At 36.7% G+C, this 23,600-nt stretch overlaps 1 protein-coding gene and 2 pseudogenes across 1 annotated transcript in view; 1 reads left to right on the top strand and 2 right to left on the bottom strand.

Moving 5' to 3' along the window:
- The window catches only part of WDFY3 (WD repeat and FYVE domain containing 3), a 325,051-nt gene that overhangs the window by 210,702 nt on the left and 90,749 nt on the right, over positions 1 to 23,600 (bottom strand). The window contains exons 7-8 of the mRNA XM_044681612.1: positions 21,114 to 21,300; positions 14,350 to 14,516 (exon numbers count right to left, since the gene is read on the bottom strand). Coding sequence (XP_044537547.1) covers positions 14,350 to 14,516; positions 21,114 to 21,300 — 354 coding nt within the window. The remainder of the gene's footprint in view (positions 1 to 14,349; positions 14,517 to 21,113; positions 21,301 to 23,600) is intronic.
- LOC123253050 lies at positions 1,737 to 3,019 on the bottom strand (annotated as a pseudogene).
- LOC123253051 lies at positions 8,270 to 8,610 on the top strand (annotated as a pseudogene).

The following is a 23,600-nucleotide window of genomic DNA, read 5'->3' as shown; positions in this document are numbered from 1 at the left end:
TTATGTTGATATAATAAAAAAAAAAAACAAACCTTACCTTCCATCTTAAAATTAATACTGTGTTTTGGTTCTATGGCAGAAGAGCAATAAGGGCTAGGTAATAGGTATAAAGTGATACAGCTAGGAAATGTCTCAGGCCAGATTTGAACCCAGGACCTTCCATCTCTAGACCTGACTCTGTAAGATTTAAATTAATGTGCAATACTTCAAGTATTGTTTTTATATTTATTATCTGACAAAACAGAACCACGTGACTAAGGTTTTCTACCTGCTCAAAAATCCCTGGTCCACCAAAGCTGGTAGAGAATCAGACCTCCACCCAATTTATAACCTGTCTACACCAGCACGTAAGAACAGGAAGTGAGTGGGGTCTGGGAATCGTAGTTTTGCTGGGTATCATAGTTTTTAGGGTAACAGATTCTAATTACATAGCTCTCTGAGCCACCTTGCTGCCCCCCAATACAATTTTTACTAATAATTTTTGATCCATGTTCCCTCTTCCTCCTGAGACAACAGGTAATATGATATGGTATATACATATGCTATCCTGCAATAAATATTTCCAAGTCTGTCATGTTGTGAAAGACACATATTGGGGGCAGCTGGGTAGCTCAGTGGATTGAGAGTCAGGCCTAGAGATGGGAGGTCCTAGGTTCAAATCTGACCTAAGACACTTCCCAGTTGTGTGACTCAGGGCAAGTCACTTGACCCCCATTACCTACCCTTACCACTCTTCTGCCTTGGAACCAATACACAGTATTGACTCCATGGAAGGTAAGGAAGGAAGGTAAGGAAGGAAGGGAAGAAAGGGAAGGAAGGGAAGGAAGGGAAGGAAGAGAGGAAGGAAGGAAGGAAGGAAGAAAAGGAAGGAAGGAAGGAAGGAAGGAAGGAAGGAAGGAAGAAAGAAAGAAAGAAACAAAGAAAGAAAGAAACAAAGAAAGAAAGAAGAAAGGACACATATTGCTTATTTAAGGAATTAAAATTAAAGGTTTGACTAAAATATACAAAAATTATAAATAATATGGTAGACACCGATTTAAAATAGTATAGCTCAAGTAAAATGACTTTCAGTAGTTTTTATTTACAAAATTGGTAGAAAGAGTGAAAATTGAGAAATATAAAAAGAGGGTGGAGAAGATATTTAGCCTATCACACTAAATATTGCTCCAGTGTTTGACTCAGCCCACCATAGCACTACTTTAGCCCTCAATCAGGATTAATCTCTCTCCAGAAGTCAGGAAAGGAAAGCCAGCTATTTACTCACCCAAGTTCCCTCCAAGAGGCAGTTCAAGCTGAAGCCTGAAGCTGACCTCTAGCCCCAGAAATTCAGGGCTTTTATAGTGATTTCTTGTCCCTTCTGCTCTTTACAGGAGCCAATCACAGCTTTCAAATTGTCTAGTGCTGCCCAGGAGGGACAGTATCTTGCGGGATCCACTTCTCATCCTCTAGAAGTGTAAACTCTTATCAAAAGGTTTCACAATTTCCTGACTGATTGAGTTGTTACCCACTTTAGCAAATAACTTTTTTTTTTTAATCCTTAACTTCTGTGTATTGGCTCCTTGGTGGAAGAATGGTAAGGGTGGGCAATGGGGGTCAAGTGACTTGCCCAAGGTCACACAGCTGGGAAGTATCTGAGGCCGGATTTGAACCTAGGACCTCCCATCTCTAGGCCTGACTCTCAATCCACTGAGGTACCCAGCTGCCCCAGCAAATGACTTTTTTTAAAAATTTCATTATTTTTCATTTATTTTTAAGAAAACAAGATTCTTATCAATTGAAATCATTTGCAGGTGCTGTTTTGTTAAGAACTAGGTTTCCCCCAGAAATTCCAATTTAAGCATCAAATGCTTGTTTTTTTAAGTGTTTCATGCTGGTCTGGTGGCACGCCTCTTCAATGCACAAAACTCCAGAAAAGGAATTTTAACAACACTCATATTGTTTATAATGCTTTTAGGTGATCAAATTTCCACTTGCAGTATATGTTCAGAAACTGTTTCCTTTTGTGTTGAACTCAATTCTACCCTGAAGGGTAGTCCCAGTTCAAACTATAACATACTATAAGATGGTATCTGTCTGCTATCAAAAATTAACAACCTTGGCTACTGCTGTTTTGAGTTTCTGTGGTTTGGGAGCCTCTAAAATTTCTTCATAATCTGCACTCATCCCCTCAGCCCAATGGCCAACTGTGACCATGTGATCTGAATTCTGGTTTTCTGGGCAATCTTTCTTAAAATGTTCTACAGAACCACAAAGTCTACAACCACCACCTTCAGCATAAAGTCCTTTAGGATTATCAGGACAAGATCTAGATAGGTGTCCCATCTCTCTACAAATAAAACATTTTGCTAAAGGAAATTCTCCCATAGCTGGGTCTACTTTGGCTTTGCATTTGGTTATTTCATGTTCAGTAGAACCACATCGGTAACAGATTCTAGTGCCCATATCTTGACTCTCAAGAACTGCGGGGCAGTCAGCCACTCCATGGCCTTATTTTCTGCAATGGTAACAAACCTTTGCATTTTTCTTTATTTTTTGTCTTTTCAACCTCCTTCCTTCTCTGCGACTATCTTTTCTGAGAGCTACTGCTATTTCTTCTCTTATTTCTGAGCTACCCACTGCAGTCACATTTCCATTCTGTCTTAGATATTCCATGAACCCATTTACATCTTGATTGGTATAAGATGTTTTCTTTTAGTTTTTTGATTGAGGTACATCATTCTTAACAGAGAGGCCACTGGAATGAAACTGTTTATGCTTTTGTAGATTTGGGGTTGCTTTTTCCGTAGATTCCTTCTTCATGTCTTCCCATGATGTTGCTTTCAAAGCTTTCTTGTTATGTGCTGTGTTATTTCGTGCCCACCTGGTCATGGTTTTAACTGAGGTACCCTGCAACTACATGCACGTGCTTCCTATGGAGCGAAGCCCCCGGGGCCAGAGAGTGAGGGAGAGAAAACAGCAAAAGAAACCATTCAGCAAATGACTTTTGAACACTCTTATTTAGTGTTTGGTGAGGTACTAAAAGAAAGTCTGATTCACACTTCAAAGACTAGTGAGGTACTAAGTAGGGGTACTTAAGTTAGTGTAAACCAAGTAGTAACTCAAAATAGACAAAGAGAATAAAGAGTTCCCTTTCACAAGTGTTAACTCAAAACAGACAAAGAGAATAAAGAATTCCCTTTCATATTATATAAGAAAAAACTCATGAATTAAAGTGAAAAATTATATGCTTCAATCTGCATTTACATTCCATCAGTAATTTCAGTGATGGTGAATAATTTTTTTTGTCATGAGTCTCTTGGAGTTACTTTGTATCCTTACATTACTGTGTACAATGTCCTCTTGATTCTGCTTACTTTGCATCACTTCATTTAAGTCTTTCTAGGATTTTTTAAGATCATCTTGTTCATCATTTCTTATGGCCCAATAGTATTCCATTACAATCATATAGTATATTTGTTCAGCCAATCCCGAACTGATGGATGTCTATCATTTGTTCTTTGTCACCACAAAAACAGCTGCTATAAACATCTTTGTACAAATATGTTCTTTTCCCCCTATCTTTGATATCTTTGTGATATAGACCTGGCAGTGGTATTGCTGGATATATAGGTATGAGCAGTTTTATGGCCTTTTGGACATGGTTCCAAATTGCTTTGCAGAATGGTTGGATCTGTTCACATCTCTACCAACTCCACCTGAATTTGTTGTTTCTCTTCTAATCTTGGTTACATTTGTTTTATTTGGCAAAAATCTTTTATTTTTAGGTCATGCATTCATTTTGACTTGACTTTGGTATATGGCATGAGATGTTGGCCTATTCCTAGTTTTTGTCATATAGTTTTCCACATTTCCCAGCAATTTTTGTCAAATAGTGAGTTTTCTTCCAGAAGCTTGGATGTTTTGGATTTGTCAACACTGCATTACTATAGTCATTAAGTACTATGTGTTGGATGCCTAATCCATTCCATTGGTCTACTACTTTATTTCTTAGTACCAGATTGTTTTAATGGTTGAAATTTATATTACAGTTTGAGATTAGGTCATCTTGCTTCATTTCTTGCTTAATATTCTTCAATTTTTGTCATTATGGATGAATTTCAATATTATTTTTTCAAGCTTTATGAAATAATTTTAAAGTAGTTTGATTGGTATGGCAGCAAGAACTGGTAAGTAATTTAGGTAAAATTGTCATCTTTATTGTATTGGCTTGGCCTACCCATGAGTAACTGATGTTTTCCAAGAGAGAGCAGGTTCTAAGGAAGAATGGAGAAGAGAGCAAAACTTCTTCTCAGCCTCTCACCTCTCCATCTTCACCAAGAAAAGAAAAATACAGTCTAGCTAAACAAACTTGCCTATTGTGGAATTGGAAATCTTGTACCTTTGAACTACATTACCCAGGAGCCCATTGACTTCCTGTTGTTACGTGCTGATGTAGGCAGGAGATAAATTGGGGGAACAGGAGGGTCTAGGGCTCTTTCTATGAGGGCAGCTGTGAACTCGGGTGTTGTGAATAGGTAGATTAGCTTGGGCACGTGGTTTTATTTTGTTACCTTTTTATTCCTTTACTTCTAGTGATTATAAATATATCTTATAAAAATATAATATTTGAAATTACTATATATTCATTTTAATTTCTACATTGATGGCAACCACCAAAGTTGGAAAAAAAACTCTCAAAATTTTTTTTTAAGATAGCCTAGATAAATTTTGCAAAGCTGTGTTTTTCTCCTGCGGATTCTGGTTCCCTGTTCCTGCCATTTCTGCCCCTGTGCCCCCCCCCATTTTCCCTGGCCACTCCACCCCTTGCCCAGCTGCTTTCATTTGAGTGGCTTTTCCAGGAGCTCTTGGTGGAGAGAGATAAGCCACTTCTCCCACATATCCTCTTTCCTGCCAATCTAGCCTCCTGCTGCTAACTCCCTGGGTGGTCCCAGCAGACTGCTTCTGTGGTTTTTTCACTGGCTGCCCTGCCACACCCCACCACTCCCTGGAAGCCAGGCTCCTCCTGACACTGCCCCAGTTTTGACCAGACACTGCCTGAGGGTCCTTGCCCTTCCAGCTGACCTTGAGCTACTGCAGTCCTGCCAGAGACTTTGCCAGAGTCTGAGAGTTGTTTAGAAGCACCTTTGTTTTTTCTGTGGAGGATTTAGCATAAATCCCTTTCCCCTCACTCTCCCCCTCCCCCATGTGAGCTTTCAAGCCTCCACTAACCACTTTTCAGCAAGGGAACACACCCACCCCTACCTCAGTTCAGCTAATCTAGATAGACTTCCATGCTCTGCCTGTGGAGGAGGGGACTGAGGGAGCACATGGCCCCTAACATTTTACCCCAAGGGGGAAGGGAAAGGAAGGTTACTCTTCCAAACAGGAAGTAGAATTACAAGCATGGATCACTATATGAAAGAGCAATACATTACCTATCTCAAATAGCTCCTAGTTTTAGGATACCTCTTCTTCCTACCATTCCTGGGTGTACTTGTCCTTGTGATTAGCTTGCCTGAGATTCAGGGGAGAAATTCATCTTCTCACACCCCCTTGTCATTTGGGCCTGCCCAATCTCTAAGATATATCCAATTTGGGATTCCTCCATACTATGTTCAGTGTGGAATTCTCACTATGGGAGATCCCAGAGGTGTGACAAAAGGAACCTACATGGATAATGATTTTGGGAAGGGGAAGAAACTTTAAAGAGTGGATTTTTAAGCCTCTTTAAACCTTTTGAAGTCAACAAACCCTTTTCCATGGCAAAACCATAGCTCCTTATGTATGTTGGATTTGTCACCTGATTCATCGAAGTCACATGTTGCTTATACAGCCTTTTCTTCTATTTTGCCTTTGTTAATTGTCACATAGATGATGGATGGACTCCATCAAAACTGGTTACAATTGTATATAACCGTTGGAGAATTTGATGACCTATCTCAAATTGATTTTAAGGGGTCTTCACATATGATTTTTAGATATTTTGTTTTTTCAATAGCTCTGACAGATCATTATGCTTCCCTTTCAATTCTTTGTAATGAGATAAGGGTCCATTTAGTAGCCGAAGTGAAAAGCATTATATATCCCCACCTCGGCATTTATAAAAAAGGTAATGGATGAGACATATAAAAGTCTCATACCAGAGGAGCTGGGAAGTTGTTCCTAGGGCATAGTACCCCTGGAAGGCTGCCAAGAGGGAGCATTTCTCAGGAAGTATAAGAAGCTTCTGGACAATTTTAACTCTGCCAAGGTTGAAAGATTTGCTACATCTGTAGAACTTGTGAAAAATATCTATCAGTTCACAGGTTTTTTAAATGTCACAAATTAAGTAGCTATATAAAGAATCATGTGACTCCTATATGATAGTGTATTTGCTTGCTAATGTCATTAACTGGACTATTGTGAATTTGGGGAATTTTGGTACTTTTAAAAAATATGCATTATCTACTGTATTACTGTTTTGTAAAGCTGTTACTTTGTGAAAATCATTTGCACTCACACAGCAGTTTATGGACAAGTCAGAAAGGAAATCAGTCTCACTTTGGGGTGAGAAACCTTTCTATTTTACTTTTCCTTGGTTGACATAGTGTGTCACTGATTGTAATCTATATATTTTTTATTTTTTAAACATTTTTTCCTTGCATTTGCAATACAATATTTGAGTTTTATTTTTTCTCCTTTTTAAATTCAAAGCACATGTTGCCAGTATTAAAAAATTTTCTGATTTTGCACTAGGGTAAGTTTAAAAATGTACATTAGCCCTAATGTCAGTGCATACCCAAAAAAAGCTTTAGACTATAGAAATAATGCCATTCATTGTTTAAAAATTATGGGACTTTGCTTAATGATTCTGTCTGATTCCTGTAGAAGAGAACACAAAAAGAGCCACTGTATAGTGCCAAAAAAAGCACAAAGCTAACCTGCACAGTGCCTATGAAACACAAGTTCAAAGAGACCAACCAATCCCAGTGGGTCTGATGAAATTTTGAGCCAAGACAAGAAGACTTGAAATTGTTTGGGGTTTGAGGTTGCGGCTATTTGACTCATGTCAGAGGTAGGTCTTCCCTGAGCCACATTCTCTGCAAGTGCCTCACTTTGGCTGCCTTCTTGGCTCCAGTATCTCTCAGAGAAAAGGTAAAATCAGACCGGGAAATGCTATTTCCCATTGCTGCTAAAATCTAGTCCCTTTTCTATTTTCCATAGTGTGGCAAACTTTCTGTAGTCCTGGCTACTGATGGGGAAAGTGCATAATTACATAAATCACTTTAATTGAGCTCTGACTCAAGGACCTGTTATAGGTTATTTTTCCGTTACTTAATATTTTTTAGACATAAGACTTTTATGTCTAATATTTTATATTTCATCCACAAGTTGTTTTTCCTTTTTATTTGGATTTTTTGATGTTTTTGATTTCTTTTGCCAAGTGATTCATATAACTCAGCCATGCGTCCCTGAGTGAAGTTATTTTGAATGTAAACTTTTCTGTCAAAGGGGACTGTCCCCTAATTGTTTTTTTTTGTCAATGCACCTAGCCAAACATTGGTTTTGCTTTCTGTCTCTTCTATTTCCCTCTTACCTTGAATTACTGTAGTTTCCTCTTAGAAGGTGCAATTTTGTATGCACTTGTAGTTAGAAGATTTTTAGAGGTACAAAATGATTATGTAAAATGATCAATTGGGGAAACTAATCTCCCAAATGATCATCAGGAGGGATTGTGAAGATGAGATTAACTCTCCCCTATTTATTCTTTAGACTTTAGCCACCAGGAATGTATACACCCCCACTTAATTCTTAAGGGGGGGGGGTCATCTATGACCCATGTGTGCTGGTGAGTGACAAATCAAAAACAACCGACTGCTCCCTGGGCAGTCCAAAGCAAAGTTAAAGCTGCCATTGGTCCATGTTTAAGGGGAAGGAAAACACAGGAAATGATGCAAAGAACTGTCTTTAAATATGGTGGTAACCTCCTGTGAATAGGTTTTCCCCTTTGAACTTGGCCATGGAGAAGCTTGGGCTTAAGACCACAGACTGCTTCCCTTTGGACTGCCATGTGGGTGAGTGAGAAATCTAACTCCCTTTCCTTGGCTTTTCTGGAGGCACTAGCCTCCAGATTTTGGTTCTGATGTTCTTGGGAGTTTTCATTTTAGGGTTTCTTTCAGGAGGTGACTGAGTTGCCACTGAGGAGTCAGCAGCCTCCCCCTCAAGCCCCCTCTCTTCCTGACACTCCATTCCCCCCACCACCTGCCTTCCTCCACAGGCTGTTTCCACTGAGGAAAAGGAATTGTATCATATGTTCACTACCCAGAACCTCCACTCTTTCAACCCTTTTGCTGATGCAAATAAGGGTGATGACCTGCTTCCTGCTGGGACTGAGGATTGTATCCATACAGAATTCAACAGAGAAATAGGAGGAAGATCCTCACTACTGTCCAGGGGATCACTCATGATTACAATAAAAAGAAACTAGTAAAGGCATTCAAGAAGAAATTTGCTTTCAATGGTACTGTAATTGAGCACCCAGAACATGTAGAAGTAATTCAGCTATAGGGTGACCAGCACAAAAACATATGCCAATTCCTTGTTGACACTGGACTGGCTAAGAAAGGCCAGCTGAAGGTTTGAGGGTTTTAAGTGCTTGTGGCTCACTGAAGCTTAAGCAAGAATTTCCTTGCAGTAATTAGAAAAATTCCCTTCTATCCCTTGTCACAAATTTTAAAACCTCACAGCTGTAATGTAACCATTTGGGTTCCACTGTTTAACTTGGACAAGAGTAACTTATTCATGTAATAAACTGAAAAGAACCATGCCATTCTAGTCTTGTAGTCCCTCACTTAAACAGAGGTAAAGCCTGTCAGTGCCCAACCTTAAACTGAAATAATCTGATGTTTCAGTAAAGTCCAAAGCCTTAGCAGCAGCATCTGAAACCATGTCTGTCCAGAGGCTCCATGGTGCTTCCTCTGCAAAGCTCCCTCTTCATGTAAGAAAACTATGAACCTTTGAGCTACCCTTAATAATTCTCAGAAGAGTAAGGCCACCAATACCCAGTTGTACCACCAAGATAAAGATGTCTTTTGGTAGCAGAACAGGGATTCCCCTGGTGATTTGCACCACCTTGCTCAGGGAAGAGTTTCATTTTGGGGCAATGGCAAGACATTTTCTTTCTTATATCACACCAAAGACTAGAGTTCAATCAGACTTTGCACAAGTGGAGAGAATGCCATACTATGAGGCCAACTTTACTTGAATCAAACTTTTGACAAGGGAACAAATTTTGAAATGATGTATCAAAATACATCAAAAAATAGTGTAATAACTGCAGAACTTGCCTCTTAATAGCAACAGCTGTTCAGTGCCATATGAAGTTAACACACTGGTTTGTGGGGTTTTTTAAAATTAGTTTAAATGTTATGTAATGTATTTAATCTCTTGTTTAAATAAAACTGGTTTTCAGAAAGTGACTTCTTTTTACTTTGCCTTTTGGTCCCCTATATGTGACAGAAATGACAGAACAACAAATTTATAAAAAGGTGCTTTTTCCCCTTGGATAAGATTGACTTAATTTCTGATTCTAAGAAATCAATTTTCTTTTTGAAATTTAGGAAAGAATGGCTGGGTAGAGCTTTTCTCCTGTGTCCTTCTGCTTCTTTCTTGGGGTCCTAAGTGTTCTATAAACCCAGGATCTCAGAGACAGCTCGAGTTTTTAGTATTGTCAAAGGGATCTGATCCCAACCATGGGAATCTCCCAGTATTCTCTATCAAGCCTCTCAAAGATGATGTCATTCCTCTGCTCAGGAAGCACTAGTGGCTCTCTCTTGTCTCTAAGAAAAATGATAAACCACACTGTGACATTTAAATTCTTCCACAAACTGGTCTAGCCGGTCCTGACTTCCTAATAAGCTTATTGTGCTAACACTGAGGATAAGAAATTGTTTTGTTTTTGTCTTCATATCACTAGTACCTATCAGTGTTTAACTCAGAAATGTTTGTTGAATGAATGGAAAATGATAACTACTATTCATAAAGTGAGAGCCATATGATAGAATAGCAACAAAGTCCAGAATTAGATCTTAAAAACAAGGTTTAAAATCCTAAGGAATGTTTAGAAAACATTCTGAAACATGCTGAAAAGGTCTTTTTTTTTTTTTTTTTTTTAATTAGCCCATCTTTTATGTCAGGAAAAGCTATTATTCCTTATGTAGTGTTTTGAACTAGCTGACACAGGGAGCTCAGCCTATAGTCTGGCTCCAGCCTACTTTTTAGTCTTACTTCACATATTTTAATACACAAATTTTTCATTCTGGCCAGACTGCCCTATTTGCTGTTACCTTTAGTTGACATATATATATATGCTATCTCCTTGTCTTTGCAGAAGCTGTTCCCCATGCCTGTAATACATGAACTCCCTCAACAACTCTACTTCTTTATTAAAAATAAATTACTTGATATTTTTTATTTTCCGAAGCCTAAAAATTCTCCTCTACCCCTCTAGTCTCTCTGAGAGCCCTCTCTTATAACCGCGAAAAATTTTTAAATTTTAAAATTTTAAAAAAGGGAAAAGGTCATCAAAACCAATCAACTTATCTTTAAAAATCTGACTGACAATATATGCAATCTTTCATGACCAAGAACCCCATTCCCAAACCAAGCTAGGTAAAGAAGTAGTGGAAAGGGGTAGGGGAAGGGGAGGGGAAGAAGAAGATCTCATAAAATTTCTATGGAGCCAAAGCTTATCCTTTGTAATTTTGCAATATTCATTTTTATAGTGTTTCTTGTCATTAACATTGTTGTAGTCACTGTATAATATTTTTTCTTGGTTCTGCTAACTTTGCTTTGCATGAGTTCATGTAGATGTTTCAGTGCTTCTCTATATTCATCATATTCATTGTTTTTCATAGCACAATAATATTCCATTATATTCAAGGACTATAATTTGTCTAGCCATTTCTCATCCATGAAGCTCTAATTCGTTTCTAGTTCTTTGCTACCATAAAAAGTGCATAAGTATTTTGGTATGTATATTTAGAATTAGAAAATTATATATATTTCTTTTTAAAAAATAATGGCTTCCTTGGGGTATATGTCTAGCAGTAGAATCTCTGAGTGAAAAAGCATAAATATTTCAGCAATTTTATTTGCATAATTCCACACAGATTTCCATAATGAATGTACTAATTAGTTTGCCAGTCTCCAACATTAACTATTCCCCTTCTTTTGGTTAATTTTTTTGGATATGGAATAAAACTTAAGGTCTACTTTCACTTGCATACCTCTTTTTTTTTTTTAAAACCCTTGTACTTCGGTGTATTGTCTCATAGGTGGAAGATTGGTAAGGGTGGGCAATGGGGGTCAAGTGGCTTGCCCAGGGTCACACAGCTGGGAAGTGGCTGAGGCCGGGATTGAACCTAGGACCTCCTGTCTCTAGGCCTGACTCTCACTCCACTTGCATACCTCTTTTTATTAGTGATTTGGAGCACTCTTTTATATGATTTGGTTGACAACAGCTTGAAATTCTTTTTTTTGAGAATTCTTTGTTTATATTTTATTTTACCTTGGCCTCTTAAAATCCCTAGTTTCTAACAAGAGTCAGATCAAGTTCCAAAATGAGGCCCATCCTTATTTACCCAGTTATTTTCTCCCCTAAAACTATTTCGTATTCATTTTCAATAAATTTTGTATTTACTTATCAATGCACATGTTGCCCAGGTATTATTGTGTTGATATTTGCAGTGCCTAGCACATAATAAATACTTAAATATTTCTGAAGGAATCAATTCACCAAAACAAAGACATAAAGACAAATGTACTCCTGAAGAGCTTACAACCTAAAAGAAGGAAAGGCATAACACAATACGCATATCTAAAACATTTCACTATGCTATACATATCATAAAATTTCTAATGGCATACTCAATCATCAAGGACATTATTTTTATTTTTCAAACTAATGGAACTAAAAAACAACTGATTTTAAAAATCAACAACATAGTTTTATTGAATAGATTCTTAAAAGCCGAGGTGCGTGGCACCAATTTTTTGTGACATAAGAATATGTCTGGGTATATGTGTATACAGATCCAAGAGAAGAAAAACTAAATTTAAAGGAGAGATCCAGGAGAAGTCCTATGATATGATAAAAAAATATATTGATTTTATTGGAGAAGTCAAGAAAGGATTCACAAAATAGATGCCATTTGCTTTGGGTCTTAAAGAAAGAAAGGGCTTCTGCATATAGAAGAGTACAGTCAATTTAAAGGAATTCAGAGGTAGGGTAGAAGGGATCAGAAGAGGTTAGGATAAGGACAAGAGAGTAAAAGTGGTTCAGTTTACCTGAAAGAGAGTAACTACAGAGAAATACTAAGAAAATTGAGGACGGAGGCTAAACTCAGATTATGAAAGGCCTTGTAGGAAATAGTGAAACACAGAAGGTTTTTGAGTAGAGAGGTTAAGATAGGAGATACCTAGGTAGAAATTATTGAGTTGCAATTAGAAACTTAAGAGTTGGAGTTCTGGGGAGAAGCTGGAAGTACAGAAGCCAATTTGAGAGTTCCCTACACACAGATAATAGTATAGCGAGTCAATAAATATTTATTAATCTTTCAACATGTGCCAGGTACTGGGGATATAAAGAAAGACAAAAGACAGTCCAAGCTCTCAGAGTTTACTGTCTAAAGGGGAAGACAACATACAAAATAAATATGTATGAACAAGCTATATGTAGGATAAATGAATAACCAACAGGAGGAAGGCAACAGAATTTAAGTGAATCAGGAAAGGCTTCTTGTACAAAGTGGAATTTCAGCCAGAAATTTAAAGAAGTTAGGTAATCCAGGAGGTAGAGATGAGGAGGAAGATCACTCCAGCTATGAAGAATAGTCAGGGAAAATGACTGCAGTTGGGAGATGGAGAAACTTATGGGAGGAAAACAAGAAGGCAGACTCACTAGAATGCAGAATATGGGGAGGAGAGTAAAATGTGATAAGACTGGAAAGGTGAAGAACAGCTGTTGGGGCTGTGAATGATAGGTTATGAAGGGCTTTGAATGTATGAAGGGCACCACAAGAATTTATGGAGTTCCTGAGGGTGATAGGATCACTTTAAGAAGATCATTTTGGCAACTAAATGGAGGATGGATTAGTGGAGAGAGACCTGAAGCAGGCAAACCACCTGCATATTATTTCAGTAATCCAGGCGTGAGGTGATGAGGGCCTGCACTAGAGAGGTAGCAGCATCAGAGGAGAAAAGAGAGTATATAGGAGAGATGTTGGAAGGGAGTGTATATGAGATGTTTTAGTAAAAGTAAAATAATTAAATGTATATACATAATTCACATGGAAAGGCTTACAGACCAAAAAATATTATATTATAAAGTTTACATTATGGCTCTGCAGAGTGCTTTAAAGTGTGGCTCAAAAACCGTGATCTCCTCTCATTCCCTCAGTATATATTTGTATCAATAATTTTATATCTGTCATAGGATAAACTTGAAACCCAGGTCTTCTTGGCTCCAAGACCAGTGCTCTAGTTACCATGCCAAACCATCTATCAATTTCAAGACAAATTTCTAAAAATGAATTAGCACCGATCACAACAATAGCTACCATTTCCACAGAACCTTAAGGGTGGTAAAGTGCTTTATGAATATTACCTCATTTAATCATCACAACTCTAGGAGGTAGGTGCTATTATTAGCTCCTCTTCACAGGTTAAGGGAATTAAGGCGCAGAAAGGTTAACCTTTATCATTATTAACCTCATACATAGTCGATGTGTCCCATCGACTCTCTATGAGGTAGAACTGAACTCAGATCTTCCTGAGTCCAGGTCCAGCATTCATTCATGGAGGTGTGTGCTTGTAATCTCGGCTGCTGGAAAAGTTCAATTCAGCTGGCAGATCACTTGAGCTTTGGGGGATTCTGACTTGCATGCGCTAAAGATGATCAGGCGTCTACACTTAGTCAGACATAGGAAGGAAAGGGAAGAGAGGGGGAAAGAAGAAGGGCAAGAATAAGGACTCAAGACTGCTGCCAAGCCAGAAATGGAGCAAGTCCATTGCCAATCAGCAGTAGAATTGGACCTGTGAATGACCACTGCCCTTCCAGCCCAGGTGAGATAGGCAGAGCTAATCTTTAGGAAAAAACAGCAACAACAACAGTTCAATTTAAATTTTGTATGACAACATAGGTTCACTTTTCAACATTGCTATAATGTCTATTAATTTAAAAAATTTCAAGTAAGCAATAAAATATAATATGCAAATTTTACTGGAAAGTTTCAAAGTTAGTTTTACATGGCTTATGCTAATGAAAACAAGTATATTTAAATTACATTTTTATTTCTCTCAGTACATCAGGATAAAAATAAATCAACTCACCTTTTCCTGCGGGCTGAGGAACTGCAAATCCAGGCAATAAAAATGGTGCCCCTGTGGTAATACCAGCTGGTTTTAGTTCACTGACACCATATGTTGTTAGAGAAGTTATCAAATTAACTAGATCTTTCAAAGCATCCTTGGATTCTGCCTCTTTTGCTTGTTCCAATCTATAAAAGGTAAGAATGGTCTGATTTACATAAGAAAAAGACATATAGCCTTAAATTTAAAATAATGTAATTCTCAAGTTAACATTGCAGTGAAATAACTACAAAACTGTACCTAAATCTATCTCACCTGTTTATGCTACAATCTGACCACAGCTGAATACAACGCACAGCCATCTCCTTAATAAGGAAACAAGGAAAGGCCTGTTTCCTTTACACTGGAGGGGGGGAAAATGGTATCTATTTTATGAAAACCATGCAGACCCCTACAGAGTTGGGTTTTTGTTTGGCAAATTGAGTGTTGTAATGGAAATGACTGTACCTTGGTGGTGAGTGTAGTGTCTCTAGGAATTTCTGATAAAGGAAAAAAAGCCAGATATATACTAACATGTATCCTCTATTTTTCTTTTCTTTTCTTTTTTAAACCCTTAACTTCTGTGTATTGGCTCCTGGGTGGAAGAGTGGTAAGAGTAGGCAATAGGGGTGAAGTGACTTGCCCAGGGTCACACAGCTAGGAAGTGTCTGAGGCCGGATTTGAACCTAGGACCTCCCGTCTCTAGACCTGGCTCTCAATCAAGCTACCCAGTTTACCGCCCCCCCCAATCCTCTCTTTTTCAAGAGCAAATTTCAAAGGCTTCAGAGGAAAGACAAGTGGGAGATTATGGACAAAAACTACAGAAGGACAGTCAGCCCAGGAGGGAAAGCTCTTAAGAATGAAACTCCCAAGAAACAAAGAGAAATAATTCAGTCAAAGAAGCAAAAAGGCATTACTGCCTAAAGAAACTAAGGTGGGTGCTCAGGGAATTTATATTTTACTTGTAAAATAACTTTTATTGATGCCTTTTGCTTTTGTTTCAATAATTTTGGTATAGTTACTCTTTTACATTGCCATTGTGGCCTATATTGGGGCCAAGGCAACAACACAGGTAAAGCAAAATCAATAAAATATTTTCTTACCAGTATATACAAAATTCACACCCTATCATTTCCTAACCTCCACCCCATTTCAAATGAAAGAAGGAAGGAGTGTTTCATCACATAATTGCTGGGACCAAGATTTTTAATTATAGTTTCTTAGAACTGAGAATTCTTTTGAGTATCAATCATTTTCATTTATATTACTGTAGCCATTGTATTTACTGTTTTTGTAGTCTTTTCCCAGTTTTTAAAAGTCTTCTCATCTTTGCTTGATTTCCTCAAACAATATTTCCTATGGTTCAAAAATATAATTACATTCATATAGCATAATTTGTGTAATCCTTGTGGGATCCCTTTGATTCTAGGTTTTGTATTTGTTATTGCTATAGCAAAAAGTGCTCCTATAAACGTTTTAGAAGACATGGGACCTTGTTGTAAACTCTATGGGATATATTCCACTAAGTTGAGTTATTGGACCGAAAGTTTGATGAATTTTTTGCATAATATCAAATTAGTTTTACATAGTATATGAAGTACTTTACAATTCCACTTACAGTTTATTAGTAGTGTCCCTATATTCCAATTAACTTTTCAGTACTGGCAATTTCTATTGCCATTTTTACCAGTTTCACAAAGGTGGATAAAACCTCAGTTTTAAAATTTTATATTTCTTATTATTAATGATTTGGAACATTTTTATATAATAAAATATTTTTATGATAATAGGTAACAGTACAAATCAATTTAAGATTTAGAAAAAATTTGACATATATTATCTCATGTACGTTGATCCTAATCACAATCCTATGAGATAAATGCTATTATTATATCCATCTTACAGATAAATTGCTTTCAGCCTCAGTTTGTTTTTTTTTAAGTGACTACAAAGCTACTTGTCTGAGGCAGAATTCACGCTCTGATCTTCAAGACTCCCAATTCTACTTTCTATTGATTAAGCATCTAGATGGCTTTCAAAACTGTTCCTTCATGTCCTTTGTCCACTTTTTAATAGAGACTATATCTTGGTCATAAGTTAAAGTCAGCTGGTGCTTGTGAACAGCATCTTTATGTACTAAAAGAATTGGTAGGTGCGTTTGAAAAACACTGAAAAAACATGAAAAATGAGAAGAAAAAATTCTCTATTCCCCTTTCCATTCCCACACCCAAAAGGAAAAAAGAATAGAGCACAGACAAAGGGGATAATTGTTATTCCTGGAAAAATTCTAGAATGTTACTAAAGAGATGGTAATTGAGCATCTAATAAAGAAAGTAGTGATTACAAAGAGACATCAAGTGCAAGTCATTAGTAGCTTAAATGTCAACTAAAAATGTCTCCAATAGTATGCCTCAGAGATCTATGCTTCAATACTATGCTATTTAACATTTTCATTAATAATGATATCTAATCAAATGCGCAGATAATAATAAGTTAACATTTTATCTAGCAACTACTATGTGCTAGGCTCCTGGAGTAATCCCCCTAAAGTATTTCTAGTTCTTTGTTATCAATTAGTGAACAAATAATTAAGGTGCCTACTGTGTGCCAGGCTAGGTGCTAGAAATGTAAGAATAAAACAATTCCCTCTCAAGGAGCTTATATTCAAGTAAAGGGAAAGTCATATATATTTTCTCTCCCTCTTTCATCATGAATATCCAAAGAATTACTAAAACAGCATCATTAGATGCAGTTTCTCCATTGGATAACTGTAGGAAAAAAGAGTAAGTTTGGAGGATATTAAAGAATTATTATTAATTATTAATTATTAATATTATTATTATTAAAGTGGGGATGATTGAGGTAGCAATCTGGAAACAAACAGATTCAAAGACTTAGGTAAAAGAAGAATAAGAGGATAACATGTAATTCTGAGATGAAAAAATGAGAAAAGGGAACTCAAATCAAATCTACTCTAAGAGATGATGTCCTTTCTTAGCTGTCATAAAGGTAGTTGCTATAAATATTTGAGTAGATTTTTGGACCTCAGTTTCTGTCTCTGACTTCTTAGAATATTACTGTCAAACAAAGGAATCATTGAGTAAAAAATTATGGACATTTAACATCATCATCATAAACTGATATTATACTAAATATATTCTTTTTTTTTTTAAACCCTTAACTTCTGTGTATTGACTTATAGGTGGAAGAGTGGTAAGGGTGGGCAATGGGGGTCAAGTGACTTGTCCAGGGTCACACAGCTGGGAAGTGTCTGAGGCTGGATTTGAACCTAGGACCTCCTGTCTCTAGGCCTGGCTCTCAATCCACTGAGCTACCCAGCTGCCCCTCCTATACTAAATATATTCTGATAAAAATACATAATCATATATTCTGATATAAATATATTATATAATACCGATATAAAACTAAACCTTCAGACTGGTTGGAAAAATTCTGTTTCCCCTTTAATTTACTACTGTGTCTATCTTCCTTAATAGTCTGGCAATAATGACTATCCCTATTTTTGTCATCTTTACCATCTCAAAAGGTACTTGGTAAAAGTTTATAGCTGTTTTAATTTTAATTTCTCTGTATTTAATGATTTGAAATACATCTTTTAAATGGTCATTTAAGACTTGAGTTAGATGATCAAAACATGAACAAGTTTCAAAAAACTATCTACTGGGAAACCAGATAACTTATATTTTGGGAAATGACAAATTTAAAATACTGCTCTACTTTGGACCTTCATAATTTTTGTTTATAATTTCCCATTTCTTTTCTAAAACTGGCTGTGTGGGAAAACTTCTAAAGCTTACTTTCTAATCATAGCAATAACCATAATGAATTTTTAAAACAGAATAGAACTTGAGGATTTCTCATCAATAGCCTACAAGGCATATTATACACATCACAATTGGCACTTAATACAGTTTTTTACATGTTGAAGGATCTTAGAGAACATTGCATTCATTTTACAAATTTTTCAATTGGAGCCTACAAAAAGTAACTGAAGAGCCAGGACTAAGAACCAGGTTCTCAGATTCTCAGTCTAACTCTCTTCCTAATTCTCCAATACCTCAATTGTTTTTATTACTTTGGATATTACCTCCACCACTGCACACTGCAACCCAAAAGATAATCTTTAAAACTTGCTTTTAGACAAAAAAAAATATAACCATTCTTCAGCTATACTTGTGATAAAAACTAAAATTTGGCTAGCCTAACAACACTGTAACTGGGACCTTAGGTTTTCCAGCCAAAGATAGTAAAGCTTTTTAAGAAACTTCCTGCTGAGGAAGACAAATTTATGTACTATGTATGAGTTTGAGAGAAAAGGCGTTTCCACAGAAAAAGTAACCTCAAAGGCCAGAAAAATAATGACACATGGTAGTGTAAAAGTGAAATTTGGAAAATGCCATCTAAAAGTGTATATATTTCTATGGACATGGGAAATGTACCAAAACTACATTTCCCGTGATCCAACATGGTCCAACTGGTTTCCGTTTCCGGGTTTTTGGGCTTGGGAAGGCCTACATCTTGACCCAGGGAAGAGCTTAAATCTCCTGGGTTAGGAGGGAGTGGCCTCTTTGCCAGTAGGCTCTCTTGGGCAGCAGACTGGAGACAGTAGTGGAGGCGGCAGTTTTGAAAGCTTACAAGCACGTGGTCTAATGATGTTATCTATCAGCATGGCTTTAATTAAATTAATAATTTGTATGATTATACCAGCCTTTATCATTTTTCATATTTATAGTAGGATAAATAGAGACTCTCAAGCTGACAAGGACAGGATGAGTCCTAAATATTTGGAGAGGAGCTCCACTACTTTAGAGATTCACATCCCAAACAAGACAAGATAATACTAACTATAGAGAAAATATTACCTCAGAGGAACCGACTTGGAGACCTGGGCAACTCCTGGACTTCTAAGATTAACATATTTTCCCCTTAGCTGCCTGGCATATGTCTCTATTCCCTAACATCTCAAATAAGAAAAGTGATTGAGCAACCTTATCCTATAGATTGACTGAATTTTCTACTTTGTCACATAACTCCAGTGTCTCCCTTGGATGGGGTCACTACTATCAACTTGTCCATCAGCAAATGGTAATTAAACTTTTTATCTTTTAGCCATGTTTACTGATTCATTGACCTTCAGGCAAATGATGAAAAAAATTACTCCAAGAAGATCAAGAAGACCTCTGAGTTGAAGAACTCCAAACCAATGCCACAAAGAAATATTGGAATAGGGGGATGAAACACTCTTCAATCAAAGTCTGGGCTTTTGAAGAATGTTGTAGAGGGACTTCACTTTAAGATAAGAGCAATTTATATGGGGAGGGGGTTATTGAAGGTCCCTTTGTGGCTGTGCAATTGTTAAAATATTCTTCCTAAAATAAACTAGAAGCAAAGCCACCTCCAAGGAAGCCTTTCACTTGTGTCTGAATTTGGCTAATTTGAAAGTACAAAACATATGCTATAAAATGCCTAATAAATGCTTTATCTAAACTAATAAGTGTTTTATCAAATAGCTGGCTTTTATTTATTTGAATATTACTAGGTTTGTTCCAGGTGAATATAATTTTTATGCCCAGCACAGTTTTATGAATAAGTGACTACATATAATTTGTAAAACACTTGAAGATTTCTCTAAATTCTCTATTAAGTTTTCTTCTAACTGGCTCATTAAAGTCTACTCCAATATCTCATCATGGCTGGAGTGATTCTTGATCAATAGTGTAAAAGTTTTAGCAGGTGCCATCTGCTGGCTAGAAGAATTCCAAGTGATAGTCTATTATTACTGGATGTCAGCAAAATATTGCAGACCAGATGAATTCTTTTGGCTGCAGGAAGTAATGCAATGTGCAATTGAATATAGAAGGATTTGAACCTGTTGTGGTAAATAAAGTGCCTATATTAATAAAACCATAAGGATTTTTAAATATTTTGATATTATAGTAAAAAATGGTAATAATGTAGTGTGTCTTTCTGGTTCAACTACTTATATTATTGATCTAACACACATTAGTAATATACTCACCTCCAAGTAAGTTATAAACTTTCTAATATTGTAAGATTAAGACAAACTGCTTCTCCGAAATGGTAAGAAGAGTTCACCACCACCACCCCTCTACACAAAACCACAATTGCAAACCAAGAAAAGACAAACGAGGAGAATAATGAAGAAATGCTATATCATATACACTATACCTGTCTCAGTGACAAAATACAGCTAAGAGGAACCAAAGATAGTGGAGCATGTTACAGTGCATAAAAAGCCTAAAGCACAGCAAGGAGGAAAGGTGTATGCTTCTCTAGGGTGCTTGTCACCAAAGGTGACTAATATACCTGTGTACCTTTTTATGGGTGTGGGAGAGGCAGCAGGCTCAGCATATTTAACAACTACACATGTTTATGTAGCACTATAGAACCATATCTAATTCATAAGTAAATAAATCAGTACCACCTTACTTTGATAGACTAGTAGTTAAAGCAATGTCACATACTTCATTTGTCAATGCAATGGGGCTATGACGGCCAAAGAAAAGTATTAGAAATGACAGGAAAAAGGCAATTGAAGTCATGAAGACTTCATTAATTAAATTGAAAGAAAATTTTGTCTTTGTTTCCCCCCAAATAACTGGATCTAATTATGCAAATAGAGAAATCACACAGGAAAGAAAGTGAGGTAAAAAGAATAAATTACTCAATAGAAAAAAAAATTACTTAAAATACATACTTCATACCTGAGCAAGAGATCACAGAGAAAGTTATATCCTTGCCATATCCTAAAGTCATCAAGCAGTGTTTGAGAAACATCACTGGAATCTTTGAGAAAGCAAGAAAGCCCAGCAAACATTTCAACGATCTCTAAGGGAGAAAGATCATCTGACTGCTGCATATTCTGGACACATGTTGACAAACATTCTTTTTCTACAAACAAAAAGTTAAAATAAGCATGTATTCATTGAAAAAAATTTCAATTACTTCACACATTTTTATCCATTCTTAAAAGTGGTGATGCTATGTCATATTTTTAAATTAGAATGTTACATTTAAAACCCTATACATAAAGATTTATTTTCCCTTGTTTTAGAAGTAAAGAAAAATTTCAGTATCTGAGAGGAAATCTTGCCTTTAAAAGAGAAATGCTATACAGGAAAATATTCAAGCTGATTCAAATTCAATAAACATTTAGTAAGAACCTATCACAAGCAAGGCATTATAAACTTGGAAGTATCTAGAGAAAGAGTCCATCTTAAAATTAAAAAAGATTGGGGCAGCTGGGTAGCTCAGTGGATTGAGAGCCAGGCCTGGAAACAGGAGGTCCCAGGTTCAAATCTGGCCTCAGACACTTCCCAGCTGTGTGACCCTGGGCAAGTCACTTGACCCCCATTGCCTACCCTTACCACTCTTCCACCTATGAGCCAATACACAGTATTGACTCCTAGACAGAAGGTAAGGGTTAAAAAAAAAAAAATTTAAAAAGATTCAGGTTCAAATTTTGCCTCTCTAAGATCTTAGTGCACAAGACCATTCTCTCAACCCCCATTTCAGAAAGAGAGGATTTTTACACTAATAAGATGACAAATCTAGTTAAAAAACAAAACCTACAAAGCCCTGGACTGTATCTAAGAGATACAAAATGGCAAAAATGACAATATCTGGGTCCTGACAGAAGCTATATTAATATAAGTGAAACATTGTATTTGTAGGTATGTATGAACATATGCATGCACTTTTGAGTTCATACACAAAGAAGAAACAACCTATTTTGATGGTCTATTTCCATTAGAAGATAAGAATAGTCAGCATTTATACAACACCTACTATGTGGTAATAAGCATTTTACAAATATCTCATTTGATCCTTATAATAATAATATATAACAATAGCAAGAAGTAGCTATTATTATTATTCTCATTTTACACTTGAGGAAATGGAGGCAAATAAAGGTTAAGTGACTTGCCCAGGGCCATATTGCTATTAAGTATCTGAGACCAATTATGAACAAAGAAAGGCCCTGACTCCTGGCCCCTCACTGTATCACCTCACTGGGAGAATAGATAGAAAGTTGAATGGAATTTTAGAGGCCATCTAGTCCATCCTCTTTATTTTACAGATAAAGAAACTGAGATCAAGAGGGTAAGTGACTTAGCAAACTCTATTTCTACATTATGGAATGAATTTCTTATATTATTATGATATAAAGATAAAGGAATATTTATTGTTTTGAAGAAAAACTGAACTATACAAATTCAATCTGGATTATACAGAAGTAGTTCAGGCAAAAGGAACACAGCAAACTGCTACCAGTATGAGTCACAATCCTATCAGCCAAATTATGAGTATCCATAATTACAGCAAAGTAGATTTCTACATTCTCCTGCCTTTAGTCAATTTTACATACAGAAACCCATCTCACGTAAAAGTCAAAAGAGATTAAATGCAAAGAATTAGGAGTTTACATCAAATTTTATTTTGAAATCCAGTTTCAAGTCCAGTAAAATTTGGGCTGAGAGAAAAAAGAAGCAAAGTATTTGGGAGTTAAGCCAGCTGTCTCCCATTTAGAAGCTGTTGGGGACTTGTTGATATTACAAAGTATATAATAAGTAAAGCAACTAGACCAGGATTTCCTTCATGAGAATTGGTAATAAGAAAAGCCCACATCTGTGCTAGAAGTTTCTTCCATTTCACTGTTACAAAATATATAACTGCATTGGTGGAGCCCATGCCCCTCCCACACATTACCCATTCTGCCCATCTGAGCCCTTTGATGGGCTTCCACAGCACAAAAACCATCATTCCCCATGAGCCAACGCACTGAGATGGGGACTTATCCTCAGTTCTTCCAGGGCCTGTGCTCTTCCCTAACATGGCCTTAGGAAACCTCAGACACCTGTCTGAAGCATGAGAGCAGACACATAGGGGATTCTGTCAACAAAAAAGGACATCTGTGCTCCTGACAGAGATTTCTACCTAGAAAACCTCAAAAGGGAAATCTCACATTTTGGGGGAGGAGGGAAAAACTAAAGTTATGTCATTATTTCTTTATGATTATGTCTGAATATTCATGCTATCATGAAACAAACTTCCAAATATATATTCTGGAATTTATGAGAACTCACTATATTTCATGATATACCTAAAACAAATATTTTTGTTGTTACTTTTCAGTTGTTTTAGTCCTCTCTTCGACTCTGTGGTCCCATTTGGGGTTTTCTTAACAAATG

The sequence above is a fragment of the Gracilinanus agilis genome, chromosome 6 (assembly GCF_016433145.1).
Source record: "Gracilinanus agilis isolate LMUSP501 chromosome 6, AgileGrace, whole genome shotgun sequence".
In the NCBI taxonomy this organism is placed as follows: Eukaryota; Metazoa; Chordata; class Mammalia; order Didelphimorphia; family Didelphidae; genus Gracilinanus; species Gracilinanus agilis.
The sequence above is the reverse complement of the archived record's forward strand: the minus strand, read 5'-3'. Positions and strand labels throughout refer to the sequence as shown.